We start from the raw sequence: 21,849 nt of genomic DNA, 5'->3' as shown, positions 1-21,849 counted from the left end.
CGCCAGGCGACCGCCTCGCAGTCACGTCCGTCTGCCCGCTAATCCCGGAGCCGGGCCCGCGTCACGGGGCTCCCCCGCCGGCTCCCGTGAGCGCGGGCACGGAGCGTCCCCGTGAGCATCCCCGTGAGCATCCCCTGAGCCGCCTCACGACGCTGATCCTGGGCGAGGGAGGGCGACACCCACAAGGGGTCACAGCACAGCGAGGAGGGCCAGGGGGCACCGTCCTGCCGGTGCTGAGCTGTGCCAGGTGGGGGCCAGGGTGATGCCCCGGGCCGGGAATCCCTCTGGCTCTGGGATGCTCTCCCATGGCCTGGATGCCCTGGGGACTCCTCCTCTTGCCTGTGCAGGGCTGGGGCTGAACTCGGTGGGTCAGGCTGGGAGAGCTCCCTCCTGCCCCGGATCTCACCTGGAGCATCCCTGGTGCTCACCCAAGGCAGAGGGTCAGGAGGATTTAACACATCGCAGCTTCATTGAGATCCATGGTCCTTCAGGGCCTTGGAAGATGGAGTTGCACCACAGCTGCTGGTTTAGCATCTTTTTCTGTTTCTAATACAGACATACCAATAACTCTTTCTGGTTTGCCCCCTTGCAAGGGCACTGGGTGCCATCGGGAAGGGATGAGCTAAACCTATGGCTGCAAACCCTTCTCTGGTCAGTAGCTCTTCTGCTTTCCTGAAAGGCTGGATTTGCCCCAAAACAGCTTCTGGGGGGCTCTGTGAGCAACACAGTGGGGCAGCATCCTGAAGGATTTTCCTTTGGGTTCCCTGAGAGCACATGACTGAGCCATTTCTACTGCTGGCAGCGAGGACATGGGGTCTCAGTGCTGTGTGAGTAACTCTGGGCTTTGCTCTGGGCACCCCTATTAATCCTGCAGGAGAAGGTCTCTGGGAAAGGTGCTGCCCTCCCAGGTCACTGCAGCTGAAGGTGGCATTCCCCAGTAAACAATTCCTGTGCTCATCCTCTCATCCCCTGACAGCCATGGTTGTTTTGCTGGAAGTGAAAAGGAGAAGATTAAAATGTAAAATGAAAAATATTTTAAAGATTTCAAGCCCCAGGTCGCTGGTGTGACACCCCAGCCACTTTCCTGCTGGATTGCTCACCAGTGATCTTAAAAGTAACTGGCTCCTGTTGCCTCCCTCCCACCCTCTCCTGATGTTTTAGAACTTGAGTGGGTGGTGGAGCCAGCTCGTTAATTCTGGAGCTGTCATTAATGAGGGTGCTCCTTAATCCTGCAGGTGCTGTTGGTTTGTCCATGGGGTGCTCAGGGGTGCACATTCCCAGAGCAGGGGGGATGCTCCTGTGGGACAGGGGGACTGTGCTGCTCCCCAGCCCTGCCCACATTCCCTCTCACTGTTAGAACATGAGCATATTTAGAGAATTTAGAGTGTCCCTTCCTGTCCCCCCATTCCTGGCATTTCCATGTGCTTACTTTCCTGGTCTTTCAGCCATGAAGGACTTTGGGCAAGGAGGAGCATTCACCTCCTTGCCTCTTTCCCAAACCTTGGATGGGAAAAAACCCTGGATGCAACAACATCCAGCAGAAACCTGTGGGGCTGTGGCTGCTGTCCCCTGTTTGGGGAGCCAGATCCAAGGGAATGTGCTGGAGCAATGCTGGGGAGCAGCTGAGCCCTGCCCTGCCTGCATTATGGTGCATGGGCAGCCCCACATCTGTTTTGCAGCTGGATGAAGGCCCCACTTTCCCCCAGGAAATCTCTGTGGGAGTCAGGCCAGTGCTGCCCATGCAGCAGTGCCATGAGCCCACCTGGTTTATGTTGAACTCCTGACCCAGCAGGCAGGAAAAGCCCTCCTGCTGGTGGGACACACACACTCCAGCCCTGCTTCCCCGTCCTTAGCTGGAGGAGCAGGTGCTGGCACTGGGACGGGATCAGATCCGTTGATTTGGAGACCAAATTTGAATTTTTGGGGGTCTTTGGGGTTTGGCAGCTTGAGCTGCTGTAAGAGTGCATTTGGAGTTGGGCTGGAATTCCTTTTCCTTCCAGCCTGCTTGGGGTAAGGACATGCACGTGTGTGTGCAGGCACATCCCAAATTCAGGGCAGTGCACTCCATCCTTCTCCAGCTCCTGCTCTCAGGGGAGCCAGCTGGAGCTCCACCAGCACTGCTGCAGATCTGAGGGTGCTGTGGCCACGTGTTGGTGGAGCTCCAGCAGGTGCAGATAACACAAAGAAGGGACACCAGGGACATTCTGGGCAGGTGCTGCACCCATGGGAACTGAGGGATGTTGCTCCTTTGGGGTCTGTTTGCAGGAGGGGGAATTTGCTGCTCAAAGAGAGGCGGATGAACCCCAAAGAGTGTTGAATGTTGCTCATTCATTGAATGAAAGAGCCCTCATGGGGAGGGCTGCAGGGATGTTCCTGAGCATCTGGGAATGCAGTGCAGAGCCAGGAAAGGCCCAGTGGCACTGGCAGCCCTGTAGGCTGGCAAGGGACAGCCCCCATGGCACCTCCCCACTGTGGAGATACCAGCCCAAACCTTGGCACAGCAGAAAAGCACCGTTCCCCCAGCATGGGCTGGTCTGGGGCTCCAGTGGGGCAGCTGCTCCCCTTTCCCAGCCCCTGCTGCTGTTCTCCAGCTGAATTCCAGTGCTGGGAATTGGGGCACCCGCAGGTGCTCCCCTGGAAGGCCGGGGCTGCCAGCAGCCGGCAGGAGCAGGGTCTGGCTGGCGTCCCTGTGCACAGACAGTGATGGATTCCAGGCAGGGCTCACCACAGCGTTCCTTCGGCAGCTGGGCTGCCAGGGCTGCTCCAAAGGCAACATCCGTCAGGAGGCGGTGCTGGGAGCAGGAGGAGAAAGATGAGGAGCAAGGGAAGAAGGAGGAAGAGGAGGGGGATGGTTTTATTCCCTTGGCTGCCACAGTGACCTCTCAGGGCTGACTCAATTTCTCCATCCCATCTGTCTCCTCCAGGCCCTGCATGGAAGGAAGGCTGGCAGCAGCAAAGGCATGTTTCCAACTACCTAAAAATATTTGGGATGTGGGCAGTGGGCAGGGGAGGCTCTGCCAGGGGTGTCAGGTGTGGCCCACACTGTGTGGGGAACCATTCCCTGGGCTGCAGGAGGGAGAGCCCTGGGTGGGTGGGCTGGGGCATTTGGGGTGGGGAGCAGCTTTAGACAGGTGGCAGAGGAACTGGTTGGAAGGCAGCACGTTTGGGGGCTGCTGTCCCTGTCACCTGGGGAGTCTGAAAGGCCACCTGAGCATGCAAACCACTGAATCCCCTGGAAGGGATGTGGTTTGGGAGGAAGGTGCAGAGCTGTGGAGCCGGTTCAGCTTCCCATCCTGAGTGAGGCTGGGGCTTATCAGACATATTCAGAAACAACATCTGAAATGAAAATGATGGCGATGAACACTTGTGCCTCCAATGAATCCTGGAGGGGGGATTTTTCTCCCTCAGGACAAAGGTGAAAGGGCTGTGCAGAATGTGCATCTTGCTCCCAGCAGAAGGTTTCTCTTCCCAGAGGGGCAAGAAAATTCCCTTCGAAATCATAGACATACACAAAAATTACACCATGAAGTAGGAAGGAAAAAAATTAAAGAGCAACACAAAGCAGGAAAGGAAAAACGCCAACAACCCGCCCTGTGCCCAGGATCAAAGCTGGGAGCCGTTTGGGAGCCCTTGGACAGGAACATTCCCTGGTTCCCCTGGCCAAGCCGCTGCTGTGAAAGGCTGCTTTGTTCCTGAGGCCTCAGCCTCTCTTTTCCTTCTTCTGCGGACTTCGCTCCCACCGGGGCCGGGGCAGGTGTGATGGGGCAGGTGAGATGGGCAGGTGTGATGGGCAGGTGAGATGGGCAGGTGAGATGGGCAGGTGAAGCTGGGCAGGTGAAGCTGGGCAGGTGTGATGGGGCAGGTGAGGCTGTGCAGGTGCTGGTTCCAGGGACACTGCAGCAGCAGTGCTTTGATGGGGGCAGAGGAGCAGGAGGAGGAGCCCTGGCTGCTCCTCTCCCCACCCAACACTGAGGGCAGGTATAAAACACCTGGAGCTATTTATTCCATGAGTGATGTGCATCCAAGTGCCCTTGCACTCCTTCTCACCCCTTCTTCCACCCTGAATCCTGCTTTCTGCTCAGGTCTTCACAAACTTTAGGCCAAATTAACATTTCCCTTTTTTTAAAAAATTTTTTTTTTAATAACCTCTGTTTGTTGTCCTGGCTTGGTGTTGAACCACACCATTACATGACAATGGAATTTCCCTTCCACAGCTCCTTCCAGGTTATGGGGCCTCACCACCTCTGCCTGCAGTGCTGGGACAGTTGGGTTTGGCCACCATTCCCCTTGCCAGAAGTAAGGAGAGGCAAAGTCCCACATCCTCTAGGTCTCCAACCTCCAGGGTCCTACATCCCCAAAAGCCACATCCCAAGTGCAGGAGGGGCTCTGAGGCTGACTCAGCCCCTGTAGCTCGGATTTCTCCCCTCAGGGCAGCCCAAGCCCTGCCCAGGTGCCGGAGGTGGTCGCTGTTCCCGGTTTCCGTGGGGCAGGAAGGGCGGCTCTGGCTCAGCCCAGCCCCGGCTCAGGCCGGCACTGTGGTGAAAGCTGCCAGAACAGACCTGCCCTGTGCAAAAACGGGAACTTGTGCTGCCCATGAACAGCGCTTTCTTTGGGGAGGATGTTTGTGTTTCCTTTGGCGGGGCGGCGGCGGGAGCGTGCCCAGCACCTGCCCAGGGCGGCTGGCCCTGCTCTCAGTGCACCCATCCTGCCCCTTCCCTTGGAAGTGTCAGCAAAGGCAAATTTGGGAAAGGCTGCAGACACCAGGCTTGTGACTATTGAGTGCCTCTCCTGGGAAGGCTGGGATCCTGCTCAGAAGCCCATGCAGGAGCACAGGGACATTTTTTGGGATGCAGGGGCACACCCTGGCCCCTGCCCTTCTGGCACCCATCCTAGTCTGCCTGAAGATGCTCCACCATGGGCCATGCCTCTGCTTGACCCCGAGGCCTTGTGACAGCTCATGCTCCTCTTCCTGCTCCTTATCCCTCTTCTCAGACCCTGAGTTGCTCCAGTTTGCATCAGGGCTGGGAGGCTGAGCCAGCTGCCTGTGAGGAGCTGCCTCCTCCTGCTCCAAGGGAGAGGTCAAGGCTTTGCCCCTCATCTGGGGGGGATTTCTTGGGTCTGGTGGGGCCAAGGAAGGGAAGGGCTTGGGGCAGGTGGCTGTGCACAGGAGAGCTGGAACCCACACTGGGTTTTGCCCTGAAACACGCCAGTGACTGGGCAGAGGAGGCCAAGGTGTTTCCCAGGAGCCACCACCACCACCAAGGATGGGTTTGAAGGCAGGAGAGTGGGCAGCAACCCAGGCTGCTGCTCTGCAGCCTTTTCTTCTTCCTCCAGCACACCTTCTGCCCAGGGAGCACAGAGACACCATGCAGAGGGTGCCCTGGCATTTTGTCCCCTACCCCTCCCTTCTCTTCAAAGTCAATTACATCTCGGCAAGAAAGATTTGCCATCAGAAAGAACAGATCTGGTGAAAATAACACTCAAGATGAAATGTGGAGAAAATAGTAGACAGGAAAGTGGATTATGTTGGTCAGAGTGAAGCCTCTGTCCTTCCAACCCTTCTGGGCTCATGGATAGCATTGATATAGAAAGGCTAATGCTGGTGTGGAACTGTGCCAGCTCAATAAAAATCAGTGTGGGATGTTTTTTCCCCCTCTTGAAAGTATTTTCCAGAGTCAAATTTTGTGCATGACCATTTTTTGTTCCAATTTGGATGAAGCCTGACAAGCAAGAGGATGAGATTGCCCATGAAATGGGGATTCTGGGTCTCTGGCCAACCCTAATCCAGCAGCTCATTTGAAAACTGCTGAGTGCTGCTCCAAGCTTGGACTTGATGCTCCAAGGAGGGAAATGCTGCATCTCATGTCTCACAGGGATGAACTGTGGGATTCAGGCAGCTCTCTTTATTTTGGTTACCTTCACATTCACCCCAAACCCAGTGGGACTGGTGTGAGAAGCAGCTGCCCCAGTTGCATTTCCAGGTTCAGGCGCTTCATTCATGGCAGAGGCACCTGATGGATCCCACATTCCTGCTGTGCATGTTGCAGTGGGATGGAGGGCACAAAGAACCACATCCCTCATGGATTTTGGGCTGCACACTCACCACCCTGCCCTTTACTGATGACTGTGGTACTCGGAGCCATGGCTGTGGTTGTGTTGCTCCTGCTGCCCAGCAACACAGTGTCTGTTAAACTAAACTCTTAGACTAAAATAAGTCTGTTTTGAGAGATGAAACCAAGGAGGAAAAGTGGAGCAGCTTGGTTGCTGCAGCAAGCCCCAGGTTTCAAACCAAACCCTGATCCCTTACTTCAAGGCATTATGGCTGGGGGAGGATGGGCTTTTGGAGGTGTTTGGGTTTTTCCTGACAGATTTTTTTCCCCATGGGCAAGATCCTCACATGAATCTCCCACTACAGTGGGTTCCTTCATGGGGGGAAAGAGAAATCCTATGAAAGCAGCCTGGGGACTTCTGTCCCTCCACCCATCCTGCAGCCCTGCCCTGTGGTGCCACGCCTGGGGGTGCCAAGGCACTGCCTGCCCTGGGAAGGGTCCTGTGTGTGAGTGGCGGGGACCCAGGGGCTTGCAGGAAGCTCTGTGGAACTGCTGAGGATGGAAAAATCCTCGGGATCTGCCCTTTCTCTGAGAAGACATCTGAGCTGGGAGGTGTTTTTCTTTCCATCCAGTCAGCAGGGCCGCTTGGAAATTTCCTACGCCGGCTCTGGCTGTGATGTTTTCATAACACAACGGGCAGCCTGGCAAAGCCCTGAAAATCCATTCGCCAATTAGTGACTTACATCTTTCCTGCAATTCTGCCTCATTAGCCCTTATTAAAAAGAAATAAATTAAATAATAATAATAAAAAAGAGCCAGGCCCCTGGAGCATCGTGCAGTTCCTTGCTGTTTCCCCATTGCTGTCCTCTTGCCTGGGGGTGCCAATGCAGTGAATGCTGGCCCACAGAGCCCATGGCTCATCCCTTGGGTACCACGTGGCTGCTGCTGTTCCAGGTGATGTTTCCAAGGGGCTGCATCCCTCCAGTGCTGTGGGCAGGACAGCAGGGAGCACCCCGAGGTGCTGCAATAGGGGGTGAGCTCCTTGCTGGGTATAATGGCAGATGACTGAGTGAGCCCATCAACTCACCATGTGGGTGCTCCCAGTGCCCTGCACCATGATCAGGGGCTTTTATGCCCACTGGTGGAGGGGCCTCTGGTGCGGGAGATGGAGGGAATGCTGACTCAGCAGCTGAAAAGGCTTACATGGCCCTGTGAAAAATGCTGATGCAGAATTTTTTAAAAAAAAAAGGTTGATTCAGGAGGTTGGAAAAATGTTGCTCATTAGTCTGCAAAAAGGTCAACTCATGGGGCTGCAAAAACCCCGAGCCACACACAGCCACAGCCACTGCCCCTAAATTTCTGAGGATGCTCGGGTGTTATCCCATCTGACTGCCAATTTAAGGGGCACTACATCCCCCCAGGTTTGCCCTCCTGCCATTACCTGTGTTTGTAATGAAAGAGGACCAGCAACACCACCCCCAAACTCACTGATTTTCAGTGGTTCCAATGCCTGGTGCTCATGAAGGAATTGGGAAAGCAAAGAGTGATTTCCCAAACTCCTGCAAAACCCAGGTGAGTGGATGCAGCTGAGCCATGTCTTTCCCAGGTCAGCTCGAGTGGTGCATGCCCTCCTCTCCCCCCAGCAGCACGAGTGGCATCACCAAAGCTGGTTTTCCCTGCTGGCAGGGGAGGCAGAGAGCCGTGCAGAACACTGCTGATGGCTGCTGCTCCCTCGGAAGAGGCCGCGGAAGGAGCGCAGGGAAGGCTCCATTAAGGAGCGCGCGTGTGCTACGTGAATTCCTCCCTCGTCCCAGCCCCAGGAGGGGCTTTCTCTCCAGCCTAGAGGAAATCAGATCTCTTCAAGTCTTTTTTTTTTTTTTAAAGCTTCTGTTCAAGATGATGCCCATGGCCTCGGCTGGGAGACAGACACAGCTACACCAAGGCAGCCCAACCACGCTGCAGTTCGGAATTTATTAGAAACAGCTGTCAGTACATCCTTCTAAAACATTACATGTCAATGTGCTTTATTGCAATTTTTTTTTATTGCATTTTTTTTTGATCTAGAGCAAGTAGGCCCAGGATGCTTAGTGTCTGGGATTTAAAAGCCCAACCATCTAGTAAAAGAAAGTACAGCAAAATTGTAACACACCCGGTGACAAGTACAGTGTTGCATTACTGAGCTAGAAACTACAGGATGACTTGTCAGAAAACACTAACATACACTTGGTTTCCTTATGAAGCAGTTTGTTTCTTTTCTTTAAAAGTTAAACTACATGAATTCCTTTTTTATTTCTTTTCTTCCCCCCCACCCCCCTCCCCGACTACACCATAAACGACAGAAGAACAGATTTTACACAAATAACAAACAAGAGTACCAAAGTTACATGCTGGAATTCATCTGGAAAACAAAATAATTCAATAGCTTCTGGAGAAGCAGGTTCTTAACAGATGCAGTTTCCCTTAAAGAAAAAAAGAAGTCAAAGAAAAGCAGAAACATTGATGCAAAGGTTGTACAAAGGAGTGTGCTGTTATTTCAGCCCTCGACACAAGATCAAACACCCACTCATGCTTTACATTGAACCACACCTTGTACAAAGAGTCCACTCACAAAGGGACACGCACCAACACCACCCATTGCACATCAGCTCTGGACAGGGGGCACTGAGGGGCCACTGCAACGTGCAAACAATCACTGCATCTCACACGAGAGCAAGAGGGGTTTCTTTCGCTAAGCCTTTGCCTGGGACACGGTTGAATGCTTTGTCCCAGAGTAAATAACACCCCAAATCAACTCTGTTTACAAATATAGTAGCAACCCCCCCGAGGAAATCCAGAGTTCAGCATTTCAGAAGCACATATGCAAGATGAATACAATAAACTCCTTTTCGTTTGACAAGAAACCAACCCGATTCTGCCTAAACACGTGGCAGAATGTGCTAACAGTGAGTTTTGTTTTGTTTTTAAGGGGCAGTGCCACTTACAGCTAATGCATATAAATGTGTACGTGAATATATTTTACATATATCTATATACATACAGTACATATACACACACACGCACGCGCACACACACACACGGATGATGCAGACCATTACAATCCCATGGTGCAATAAACAGCCAGATATACAAAATTAACAGGTTTTCATCAAACAGATCTTTGCAGGATGTAGAAGTCACTCACGAAAACAAAACAGATTCAAACCCTGACCCAGCTGACTGAACGTGAGCCCCCCTTGCAGCCAGCACAGACCTGGGGCAGCTCAGGGCTGGCCCAGCATCCTGCAAGCCCTGCTGGGGGTGACAGTCACCCTTAGAGACCTTCTCTTTTGTCTTTGGATGCAGGAACTTTCTCCAAACGATCCCGAGCCTCTTGCTACAAGCACTTAGAGAGTGCATGGCAGCAGTGCTGCTGGACACAGGGAATGTCCCTCCCCTCATTGCCAATGCCAATCTCACAGAAGCAATCCCAAGGGAAGGTGGTGGAGGGGGTACCAAATTAAAGCTGCTTTTTCTAATACAGCTTGATCATTGAAGTGGGGTTTTTTCTACCAAAAAGGGTCCATCTCACTTTTTTTTTCCTTGCCTCTGAAGCTCATATTACATTTTTTGAAGGCAAACTTTAGAACAAATGGCCAGTCTAGTCATAAAATAAGGTGAGTCTATGCCAATAGCAATTTAAAAAATGCAAATTCTGCATGAATTGTATGGAGCCAGCCCCAAAGACCAGCACTTCAAGCACTGTCATCATCTAAACAGTTAACAAGCTAAAGCTCCCAATCTGCCCCTTTGAACAAACAGGAAGGAACTAAAAAGATTTCAAGAGAGATTTTCTTTTTCCCCCCCATTCGGTGGAAAGTATTTCTGCCCACAGAATGCAAGATTCACAAAAATGTTGGCCAAACTTCACGTAACCCCGTCCAAAGCTGCTGCTCACGCAGGGCTGAGCTGGCCCAGCCTCCGAGGAACAGCCAGCGCTTCTTTGGGCTGCTCCTTCCCTTCTCCCAGTGCCAAGGGAAACAAGGGATCAGCAGTGCAAGCTCCCTTCCCATGCAGAAAGGGCAGCAGCTCCTCAAGGACTTGCACCAATTCCCTAAACCTCTCCTGCATGTGCATTTAAGGAGATTACAGCTGGTTATTCCAAAGGGAAGGGTCTGCTCTGGCATCTCCTCTTATTTCATGGTGCCAGGCAGAGGTTTCTGGTTCATGGTCTGTCTCCTGCTTCAAACTACAACCAGAGGGATGCTTTAGGTTGCTGATCCTTCCTTTCCACTAAAGCTATTTGCTTTGGATGCTGAATTTGAGCAAGCCTGACCCCCTCCCTTCACAGCATTTTTGTTCTTCGGGAATGTAATTTTGATTCTGCTATTGCAAAAGCAGAGATTGCAAATCAACCATAAGGAAACTACACCTAAGGAAAATTGATTTTAAACATGGTCTAAACAAAACAACCCCAAACCCATCATAGTGCTTTGTAAAACTGCATTTTGAACCTGTCTGTCTCTTACCCCTCCTGATCCACAAGCAGTACCTGTTTCATGTCTGCACAATGCAGCAAGCATACAAGACTCACTAACATTTCAGATTTTTATTCCCTGTTAGTGTAACAAAAAATAAAAAAATAAACAGACATTCAAAAACAGAAGCGAGATTGTTCAAGTACCAAATAAGGGGCTTTCCCAAACTTAAAGTGTGACACTCCTATAGCAATTCTGCTGTTTTAAACAGCCACAGCGTTCAGTTACAGACATGGTGCCACCTAAGCCTGCAGAGAGCCCAGGATTTGGGGCAACCAAGATCCTCATCCTTCTCCTGTCCTCCCCAAAACAGCACTAAGTGTCAACATTCATTTCCACAGTCCCATCACAGTTGCCTGGCTTTGCAAGGGAAAAACTTTGATGTTTGCCCTGCTGTGACTAGAATTCAGCTGTGATTAAATGCAAGTTTTTTTTCCTGGGAATGGCTTTTGGTTGTGGAAGTCTTGCTAACACTAGTGTCAGCAAGAAAAGAATCAGGCCCATCACATTAAATGGAAAACTTCTTGAACATCTGCCACCTCAAGAGAGAGATGAGTGTGGAAAGAGCATTTTATTTTTGGCATAAGACAAAGGGCTATACTGGATATAACTCTAGATTGCAACTACCAATGGTGCAAAGCAGCAACTCACTTCACTGCTGATGGGAATGAAATAAAAACCCCCAAAACTAAAGCACTCCAGTATCAGAAGGTGGCAATTGCACATTACTGCTTCACACACTAGTGAAGCATCTGTTGGGATATCCTTCTTGTTTCTAGGTTGGCTCTTCCCATGCCCAGATTACTTGTAATTAACAGACAAACTAATGGGAAAAGATTTATAAGGTACTAACTTCAAAAACATGGCACTCGTGGCTGATACAATGGGGCCAATGGCAACTGTGGAAGCAGATCCTGATTTCCATCCATACCAACACAAAATACTGAAACACCCCTAATTCCCTGCAAATATACTTCAAAACAGATTAGAAGAAACTGTGCATATTCGAGTTTCAACATCCCCACCCCCCTCCCCCATTTAACACTGTGCAAAAGTTATTTATTCAACTCTACATATATATTTAATACAACATGGGTCAGTGAGATCAATGTTCCTTTAACTGCAGCCTGGTACCAGATGGCTGCTACGACAGTGAGGCTACTTCCCCCTTTCCTCCTGATGTTCTGACTCTTAAAATTAAAACCTTCTCACATCTTACTGTTTTAAAAGAACTTGAGTTTCTTTGTTTTGCCTCTTTGTTCACATTTCCTGTATTTGTTTCAGGCTTAACAGCTGCTTTTCATCCCGGGGTGTAATCCTGCACCTCACAGGCCCATTTCTGATTTCTCAGTCATGCAAGTGCAGAGCAGCTCCTGGAAGCTGTGGGTTCTCTCACAGGTCTAATGCTACTGAGCAAACAGAACTAGGCCAAGCACAATGAGAGGTGCAGGACCAAGCCCTTGCCCCATAGATCACACCAGCTACACGTGTCTGTTGGTTTTATAACAATTTTCATTTTTTCTATGAGTGCAAAATAGTTGCAGAAAGAATCTGTGCAATAGCATGTGTAAGTCAATGGGGAACTGTGGCAGTAACTTCAGGTGCCTAAACCACACACAGGGAGAGACAGTGGCAAAACAGCCTCAGGAGACTGCTCAGAATAATGGAGCCAGTACAAGGAAAGCAGGCTTGGTCTGCCATAGCCCTGCTCTGAAAGTCTGGGCAAAGCACAACTTCAAAGAACACTTCAGGATGGCTTATTGGCCCTGGCTCCATCATTCACAGCAAATACATCACCTGTGATCGGCAAAAAGAGCTCGGGGAGCAAAGGGCCAAGAGTCCCAACTCACTCACACCACGATAAAGCCAAGCTACCTTCACAGATGCTAATGGAATTACACTGTATTTACCTTGGCAGAGCCAGGGCTGGAGCCTGGACCAGACCTCACAGGATCAATCAGATTCCACCACAGGGAGACTTCAGACAGCCCTGCTCTGCTATCCTGCTGCTGTCAGGACTGCGAGGGTGTGCCAGGATTTATGAGCCTGGAAGTAGAGCTGTGCCTGTTTAAAACAAATCTGAGCCCTACCTGAAATTGGGGCAGACCTGAAATTGGGGCAGATGTGAAACACTTTGGCCAGGTTACCTCTGTTACAAAAGCAGGGATCAGAAATATGGGTCTCATCAGCCTCAAATGTTAACACTGCCAGGAAGAGAGTGCAGAGAGATCACAAGGGCAGGGAAAAATCAGACACTCCTCCCACACAGGTTCTTCTGCAGGCATCAGGCACCTGGCTATCATTTGTGCCTTTGAACTGATTTCTTTCATTGAGCTTTTGGTCTCAGCCCAGCATTAAGGGAATGCTAGATGCCTGAGAGGTGTAAGAATGGCAGCTGTACAGCTACCAGATTAGAACTGCAAATTAGCCAAGAAAAAATTCCATGTCCACAGACCACTGAGGAAACCATTCAAGATTTCCACTAACAGCAAGGGCTGTGTCTCATTTTTCCTGGGGAAGTAGAAGGGACACACAAACAGATGTGGTTCATTTTGACATAGCAGCTTATGTGAATTTTATTCTTCTCTCACACAGTTTTGAGATTTGGTTAAGCCTTGTAGGGTATTATTTAAATGAGAAAAGTGGCACCTACAGAATTCCTTGCCTGAAGATTGCACTCTGGCCAATTAGGAAGTATCTGGGATGCGTCAGGGTCATTAGTGCAAAATAAAAAATGTCATGGCATGCCAGGCAACCAGACTACCCTTCCTGCAATGGCTGTCAGTGCTCCAGCCTTGTCACTTCCCTACTTGTGAATTCAAGACATTCAGTGAAATAATACTTCTAGTGTAAACAATATACATCAACAAGCCTGGCATTACTGCCCAGGCATTACAGAAAAAAGCCATTGGAACAGGAAATCAGCCCCAGGGTCAGAAACGGGTCTCCAGCATTCTCAGACCTGCATGACTGTCTGCTTCCTGTCCTGCACAATGGGTGCATTGCAAGGGAAACGCTTCCAGTAATGGGAACAAAAGTAACTTTCAAGGTTGCATGCTGAACAATTACTTTGCCAGTTGTGCTTTGATGCCAAGTGGTTCAGTTTGCCAAACTTAGCTCTTTTTCATTTTAGAAGCTTAAGGAATGGAAATAAGCTGCTTTGTACACTTTCCAGGGAGGGGATTTATTTGATGATTGCTGTAGTTGATGAAGCCCAGGACTACCCGCTCCAGTATTTGACAGCAGCCCTTGCCAAAGGATGGTACCAGGCATCCAGTAACTGAGGAGTATGGCTCTCATCCCTTCCTGTGTTTTGCATCATGTCTAAAATAACTACAAGGGAATTTAGATTATACCAGAGTAAAATCTTGCTTGGCTGCAGTGGTGTGAGAGTTCAGAACCCAGCCCACAAAGAACAAATCAGAGGAGATCTAGGATTAGCATGCTCACTTCTTTCAACTGGGAGTAACTATACCTCACCAAAGAACTGGGTACAATAAGCCATCCAGGAGCATTTGATTACACCGACCCTTCTGTACCAAAATCAAGTGTTACAAGAGTCTGTCACTGTTCAGCAAGAGACCTGCAGCAGGTCAGTGCAAGCTTCATTCTGGTTTACATTCTGAAGCACAGTATCATTAAAACTCTGGAAACAGAATCCCAAGCTGAGGAACAGGAGGGAGAGGGAGTGAAGAAAGAGGAGAGTGAGCAATTACATCAGATCAGACAAATTTAGTGTTTTGAAGCCAGACAATGTTTAGCTTTTCCTTTTATTTGTTTCAAGTTTTGGTGCAGAAAGTATGTGCGGATGCTAATGCAACCTCCCCTGTAAGTGCTCGATCTAGCAACAAACAAAGTTTTGGCATGTTCAGTTTGGTTATGTTTCCTTTAAGCGAAGACCTGTAGTGCCATTGAAACCAAAACTTCGTTACTGTTGGCAAAAAAATAAAGCAACTTTCCTTTTACAAGCATTTTTCCATTTAAATAAAAACCTGAAGCTTTCCCATAATTCCTTTGGTCTTCTCTCACCAAATTCCACGCTACCTCAAGACAAGCCCTCTTTTGGAAGTCCGGCTGAATCGCAGTGAAGCTGCTAAAAATTAGCAGAGAAGAATTGCTGTGGCAGAGTTTCCCCCTAGTTTGTTGGGAGTTTAAGACTGAAAGACATTACCAGTGCCTCGGCTAGAGGCTTCAAATTGTGTCTACTAGAACAAGAGAAAACAAAATCCAATTAGAAGTTCCACTGAAGGTGCCTGGCAAAAAATCATCTCCATAAAATGATGCTCTGCTTCCAGTATTTTCATATGCGTTGCGTTGAGTTTATTCCCCTCATAAGGAAACAAAAGTATCGGTGTAAAAGCACAGCTGAGCTTTTAAGGTAGCACCAGGACACCTACACCCAAGTTGTCGTCTTGTTGCTGCTAGGCCTCTTTTTGATTCACATTCACAGAATCACTTCTTGTGCAAAACAAGCAGTCTAAGGAGAAAGAATGCCCTCCAAGTTCTAATAAAAATTGTAGAAAAGAATCCAAGATAAGCCAACGCTTTCCTCCTCCCCAAAATTTACCTGCAGAGAGAGGGGGGCATCTGTGCGTAGACAGGATAGGCAAGCCTGACATTTAGGGAATCATTGTGTTGGACAAGGGATGTCTGCTGGTAATGAAGAACCAAATCCTTAAGTGTGCTGTACAGGTTGTACGGTTCTGCAAACCCATAACCTCTTGGAGTGCTGTAGATCACACAGTGTTTCACCTCTCCATCAGCTCTGCAAGGAAAGGAAAGAGGAGAGTTTAACATAAAAGGACAAACCCAAAATGACAAGTCTATTAACAATTAACTAATGCAGCATCTCAGCCAGTCACTGGATTACATAATGGAAGACCCAGTAGATGCAAGTGGAGAAGATTAATATAGTCTGTGAAGAAACAGGGCTTCAGGGCATGTGATTAAACACTCTTGCATAATAATCCACATAAGAGAGCTCTTCCATCCCAGCAGTACAATTCCCTACTGCATTGTTGTCCAAATGGTCCTTGGGAAAAAGTCAGTAACTGAACCAGGAAGACACGCACCCGAAGTCAGCAATGACTTTGTGCTCAACTCACCTAGAAACCTTTCCACTAAGCAAAGAAACCAAAACCCACAAATTATCAGGACCTGCAAAGTATTCCATGAAACACAGGGGCTAATCTTCCATGTGCATTTTTTACTGTTAAGCATGGGGCAGGTTCAAGCTGATTCATTATCTGAAGCCATAGCGACAGCCTCTAACTTGGCAAAGCAGCTACCGGAGCACAGCGATTCCAAAGCAGCTACAAAAATGTATCTGCCAGAAAGATCAGGTATTATGTAATCCCTGTACTGGAGCCTGTTACAATCCCAGTCACAAGTAGGAACAGGTTACTTTGTGCCACCCCTTTTTGAGCCTGTAGCATGATCCCAACCAAACAAAAGCATCTGATGAACCCAACACTTGAGTGACTGCAATGAACAGAACATGGAACACAGCAGATATTACAGTCTTCAGTTACCTTGAGGTGCTAAACCTTCATATATTCATTTCTCAGACTTGTGCTCAGAAGCAATTAACCTCATGTGAAATAAATCAGTGAAAGCCATTTTGGACTCCAGGACAAGCTTGAAGGATTTTTAGATAATGGAGTTGGAGTATTTCTGACCTTCATTACACCAGCATAAAATGAAGTGAAATACAAGAAATCAATGCAAGGCTGTGTGAATGTCATCAAAGCTACTGCTCACAAATAATCCTCTGAAGCATCACCATTACCTTACACATACAAGAAAAAGATCTAGAATTGGGCAATGTCTGAAAATGAGAATGGAGGATGCCACACCTTTATAGCCTTGCTTTACTTCTTCCCATGTGTCCCTTAGCAGGGAAGAATAGGGGAGAATTAGGCCCTTGCTACAGAGCTTCAAGCTGGGATACTTCAGATCTTTGTACTAACTACTGCGAGAAGTGCAGAGGCTGCAGGACTTCAGTTATTGCACATACAAAGCACATTTTTATGACAAAGCTTTTACCATGCCCATCTTCCTGCAAACATGCAACACATTCCACTGGGTAGGCCTAAGCAAGGCCTGGCTTTTGTTCTCCAAAATAAAGAGCTTCGGTAGAGATTTATGAATTGAGTAGCTGGAACAAAAAGGAAAAGAGACTTACACCACAGAACAAGCATAACATCCTTTCTTGCTGCTCTCACGAATTAAAAATGCTCCATCAGGTTTCCCACAGAGCAAGTCTTCTGCTTGGACACGGTTGAGATCCCCGACAAACCAAGTCTTCTCATCATGATGTGGCAGGTTTTCATCTTCTTCATTCACAAAGTATGTGCTGAGAGGATACATTTGTTAACCAGTGATCAGTAAAGGAGTTAATAAGCAGAGTTATTTTCACAGAAATCATACAAAGAAATAACAGAATTGCCCAAATTGGGAGGTTAGGCTCCTAACAAACATATATTAAAGGCTTCCACTTAGATCTTAATTTTAATCCTACATGTTTCAGCAGAGTTGCTGCCTCACATGACATCACATGACTCCAGTCTTTTATTGAGAAACTGGTAGTTTTTGTTACCAACCCCACAAGAGAAAACACTTACTAATGGAACACTTCTCAATAAAATCATATGTATACTGACACTTACTCATCAATATTTTCATTTTTGATCCCCAGCCAGTCATTTATTCTCTTCTGTCTCACCCCCTTGTGATTGAGCCATCTGCCAGAAGAAGAGAACATTAATACATTAGAGAACATGTATGGGTTTTCTTAGTGAGCAAGCTGAAGCTCAGACACAGGAGAAACAGTCTGTGTCCAGCCCAGGGACATCAGGAGCTGGATAACAGTGGTGAAATCAAGTGTGTATATAAACAACATAACAGAAAAAAAGTACTACCATCTGTTGTATTAGCCATCAAAGGTTTTGTTTATAACTAATTTTTCTTAAATTCTTTATTTACAGGAGTTGCAGATTGTGCACCTAGTTGTGGCTGGCTCTTTAAATAACGAAGTCATGAAGAGGCCAACCAGCTCTCAGACATCCCCTGCCAGACTGTAGCACCTTAACATCAACAGAACTTTGGTTATGAAAAGAAAATTAAACTCTCATTATCCTGATGGAAACAGCCATTAATCAGATTCATCAGAGACACTATTCTGAGGTATGGGTCAGGCTTACTTACACAAGATACTGATCTCTGATTTTGCGGAGCTGAATTAGGTCAGGCTTGATGCTGTTCATTTTCTTATCAGTCTCCCTGTTGTCCAGAGCTTGTTTCTTCAAGTCTTGTTCCAGGCGCATTTTACTGTCATGGATCTCACCCAGGCGTGATTTTAATTTTTCGTAGTTCATCATTATCCTGCAAATGAATAGGAGAGAAGAGGTCAAACCAGCCCAGAAGGACTGAACCTACTGGTGGCACTTACAGAAGAATATCAAAGAACTGCCATAACAGCAACTCCTCCCTTTGACCACCTCATCCTTACATGAAAATTACTGTATGAGTGACAGAAAAGACATCTTCTCAGAGGGCTTGAAACTTTCAGTTTACCTTAATATATTTCCTTCTGGCAGAGACGCAGGAAGAAATTCTCTGTAGGAAGGTAAACTAGAACAGACTCCTCCCTCACTGACAGATTCAGTTTTTGTTGTAACAATTATGCGAGCCCAGCAAAGGCATCAGCAATAGCAAGATTTTAAATGCAAACTGCAATTACTATCAAGAGCTACAAGGAAGTAATGCTGCCTGTCTCTTCATTCAAGACTAGTTTGCAGGTTTGGTGTGACTCAGGAAAATTACATCTTGTGCTTCTTAATTGTCTTTACTCAGAATGAAGCACCCCAAGTGCATAGTAAGATTGTTACAGGTAACTGTTTCTGGTCCAAAAACCTCCTTAATGTGGTTCATAAAGCACTATGACAAGTGAGGCATTATACCTGGCCTTTTCTTTGAAGGCCCAGATCCACCTTTTTCTGCTAATACCCTCTTGGAAGGGCAGTTTCAAACAATGCACTCACTGAATTTGTTAGATGACAGCTACTAAACAATGATCTTCTCTGAAAGCGACCAAAACCAGCTACAGACAATGAGATTTACCAGATTTATGTACATTTCACAGTTTGCAAGTACAGAGTTCTGTGAATTATATTCTGAGCAAATCCAAATAGAAATGGGATAAGCAAATTAAATCATTATTTCCTGTTCTTTCCTGGTCCTCATCCCAGTATCTTGATTTACTGAAGTTAAGAGTGGATAATCCTGAGATTTCCCAGCTCTGCAATTCTTTGAGAGAAGAGAGCTTTACTGAAGGCTGAGATACCTTGAGGGAAGGTCTCAGAAAACACTGAGCTTCCAAAGTGGCTTATATGATTTCTATGATGCTGTAATGGCAGTGGCAGTGTGGACACCACTGTTTCCAGGTAAGCAAACAGAACCTGAGAGCTCACCGCTCGATTTCTTTGTCGTTGCCCTCCCTACGGAATCGCTCGATGTATTCTTTGCTGTATCGCTCTTGTGAGTGGCACTGCTCCTCAAATATCTTAATTGTTTCATTAAATGCTTCGATTGCAGTTCTCTTCATCTGAATTTCCTGTGTGAGGAAAGAGTCCTTCATCATTTGTTCATAATACAGATGACAATGCAAGACTCGATTACGTTCGCTAAACTGACTGAGAAGATGATACTTTTTCCCCCCACTTAGTTAAAATAGGATTAATCAGCTTTAAATTCAGTCAAATGTCTGAGCAGGGTCAGGAAAGAACCAGGCAGACTTACTCCCTGTAAGTCTACCCTCCTCCCCTACACGATGCTCTCTGTTAGGCTGCAAACCCCTCAAACATTTTAGTCATATTTTCCATCTTAGTTTGCAGGAAGACTGCCAGCAAACCTCCTCCCCATATATGAACTATCTTATTTTTCAAGAAGCAGTCCAAATACTGTATTCACACTTCCTTAATGCATAATATCTGGTAACTCACTTGCACGTGATTTCACAAAAAACCTGGACAAATCCCTCTACAACTCTCACTGCAGCATGTGGCAGCTGGAAATACTCAGCAGTGTAAAGCTTCTAAGTGTTGGCCTTCTCCACAGCTTTTACTTTATACTAGAAAGTTCAGCTCCTCTTCTTTGCCCCACACCATACCTCTAGGACTATCAGCAACAGCAATATTTAGTGTTTCCATCAAATATGAAACTTCCTTTCTGTATTCCACAATTTACTAAGATTTTTTTCCTTATACTGCCTTTATAAGCCTTAACAGGATAAAAAAAAATTCTTTGCTTTTTTAACAACAATAAACACACTCTACAAAGAGCCAAAGCAGTACCAACCTGGGATGTTCTGGTATATTCTTCATACAATTTGTCATACTCTTTGCTCTTTTCCTGATACTGAGCATGGTATTCTTGAAGCTTTTTACCTACTGCATCTATATTATCTTCTTTCACCAACTGATCCTGCACATACAAAGAGCTGTTAAGTCTTCAAGCAAAGCAGCTTTTCCTTAAGAGTATTCATTTGTCCACTTATGCATATTTGCATTTTACAGATATTAGCATCATGCTTTATAATCCAGTTTTTAGAGAGCACTCTGTCTAAATCTGCCTTCCTTTGTGAAACATGTTCCACAGTTTACAGACACAAGGAACTGGAACTATGGTACACTAAGAGCTGTGCCAAAATCCTAAACTTCCAAAAACACACCACACCTTACTTTCAGGATTGCTATCCCCAGTTCAAGAAAGAAGGAAGGAAATTGCTTAGAATCTTCAGTTAAAGATCAGAGTTTGGGGGTTTTTTACTTTTCTAAAAAGCTATGCAGTTCTTTTTCCTTAATGCAAAAATGTGGTTTGGGCTGCTGAATAAAAGTTTAAAAAATGTTCTTGAAAAATTTAGATGGCTATGCACAGAGTGAGCAGCTGCACAGCTCATATGGGTAGCATTGGTGACAACAGCGCTCAGTGGGTTCACCAGGGTCCATGGAGAAATTTAAAAGTTTCTCAGAGGTTCAACTCTGCTGCCTGTCAGGGTTTAAATCCTCTGTTGGGCTCAGATGGAGAGTGGAAACCTGATAAAATGTAGCAGCTTAGATGGTTAGACAAGATGCAAGTGAAGCCAAATATGAAAATTTTGGCAAAAAAAAATTTCCTGTTTTCAAAAAACCGACCAACGAAAACAAATAAAAACACACACAAAAATAAACCACCAATAAAAAAAATAATACGCATCTGCAATTTTTTGTCTGTTCTGCACTAAAAGCCATTGGGGTCTGCTGAAGCCCTTACCTGCTGGTACCTGGACACAGGATACATCAACTTCACGTCGAGCTTGGGGTTGTACTGAGCAAGGGACTCATTGCGGTAGTGGTTAATGAGCTCCACCACGGAATTAAATGTCAGCGGATCAGAAAAGCCATATTTCCCATCCCGATGGTAGATCTTTATCAGTTTGTTGTTGCCACCCTTCCTGTAAAGCACAGTCATTCAGAGGTTGTGCTGTGTCCCTCCCATCCCTCATCAGCACCAAGGCTGATGACGCCAGTGAGATTCCTGGGCGAGCGGCTCCCACACTGCACACCTTCACAGTGATTCTTTACACAGCAGCAGTATTAAGTAGTTTAAGAGTCAATACACACAGAATTATCATCAGATTATTTGAACAGGAACAAAGCCCAAAGTAAATCTCTTCCTATGTGTTCATTCTGGAGCCAGCTTATGGTATTTAAGTCCTAGCTTTGCCAGAAGTTTTGCAAGGGAAAAGGAGAATTCTGAAGGCTGAATAAAGGAGCTGTAAGAAAACCCAAACCCAAGATTTCCTGCAATTCAGGGTCACTAACAGTATACAACAGAATACAGATTTATACAATTATTAATGAATCTTTTTGAGTTATGGGTGCTAATACAGGATACATGAATTTACAATATCCTTTGAGGATTACAAGATGGTTGTACATGTCGTTATCCAGATTTATAGATTCTAGTGGTTTCCCCAAATATAGTGCTTATTTTTTTCCTTTTTTTCCAACAACAGACTGTTTAGACACTGTTCTGTCCTTCTCCTGTACTTACAATTTTGCCTCCCAAAGACAAAAATTCAGTAGAATTCAGTAAAATAACCAAACCATGCCAAACCTTGGCACACAGCCTGTGAACTTGGAGGCAGAAGTTAAAGCAGAATTTTAACTACACCCTTGGGATCAAACCTACCACTAAGGCAATGGAATTTCAAGGCAGGATCAAGTACCTGCCATATCACAGTA

At 46.9% G+C, this 21,849-nt stretch overlaps 1 protein-coding gene across 2 annotated transcripts in view; it reads right to left on the bottom strand.

Annotated features, from left to right (window-relative positions):
* Positions 1-8,002: 8,002 nt before the first annotated feature.
* PIK3R3 (phosphoinositide-3-kinase regulatory subunit 3) overlaps positions 8,003-21,849 on the bottom strand; it is a 77,612-nt gene continuing 63,765 nt past the window's right edge. For both annotated transcript variants that reach the window (XM_074545872.1, XM_074545873.1), the window contains 7 exons: positions 20,876-21,056; positions 19,922-20,047; positions 19,036-19,178; positions 17,771-17,947; positions 17,233-17,307; positions 16,749-16,919; positions 8,003-15,329 (listed from right to left, as the gene is read on the bottom strand). In XM_074545872.1, the coding sequence (XP_074401973.1) occupies positions 15,128-15,329; positions 16,749-16,919; positions 17,233-17,307; positions 17,771-17,947; positions 19,036-19,178; positions 19,922-20,047; positions 20,876-21,056 (1,075 nt within the window). In that variant the 3' untranslated portion in view covers positions 8,003-15,127. The remainder of the gene's footprint in view (positions 15,330-16,748; positions 16,920-17,232; positions 17,308-17,770; positions 17,948-19,035; positions 19,179-19,921; positions 20,048-20,875; positions 21,057-21,849) is intronic.

The sequence above is a fragment of the Zonotrichia albicollis genome, chromosome 8 (assembly GCF_047830755.1).
Source record: "Zonotrichia albicollis isolate bZonAlb1 chromosome 8, bZonAlb1.hap1, whole genome shotgun sequence".
In the NCBI taxonomy this organism is placed as follows: domain Eukaryota; kingdom Metazoa; phylum Chordata; class Aves; order Passeriformes; family Passerellidae; genus Zonotrichia; species Zonotrichia albicollis.
This window is presented reverse-complemented; position numbering and strand designations above follow the sequence as displayed.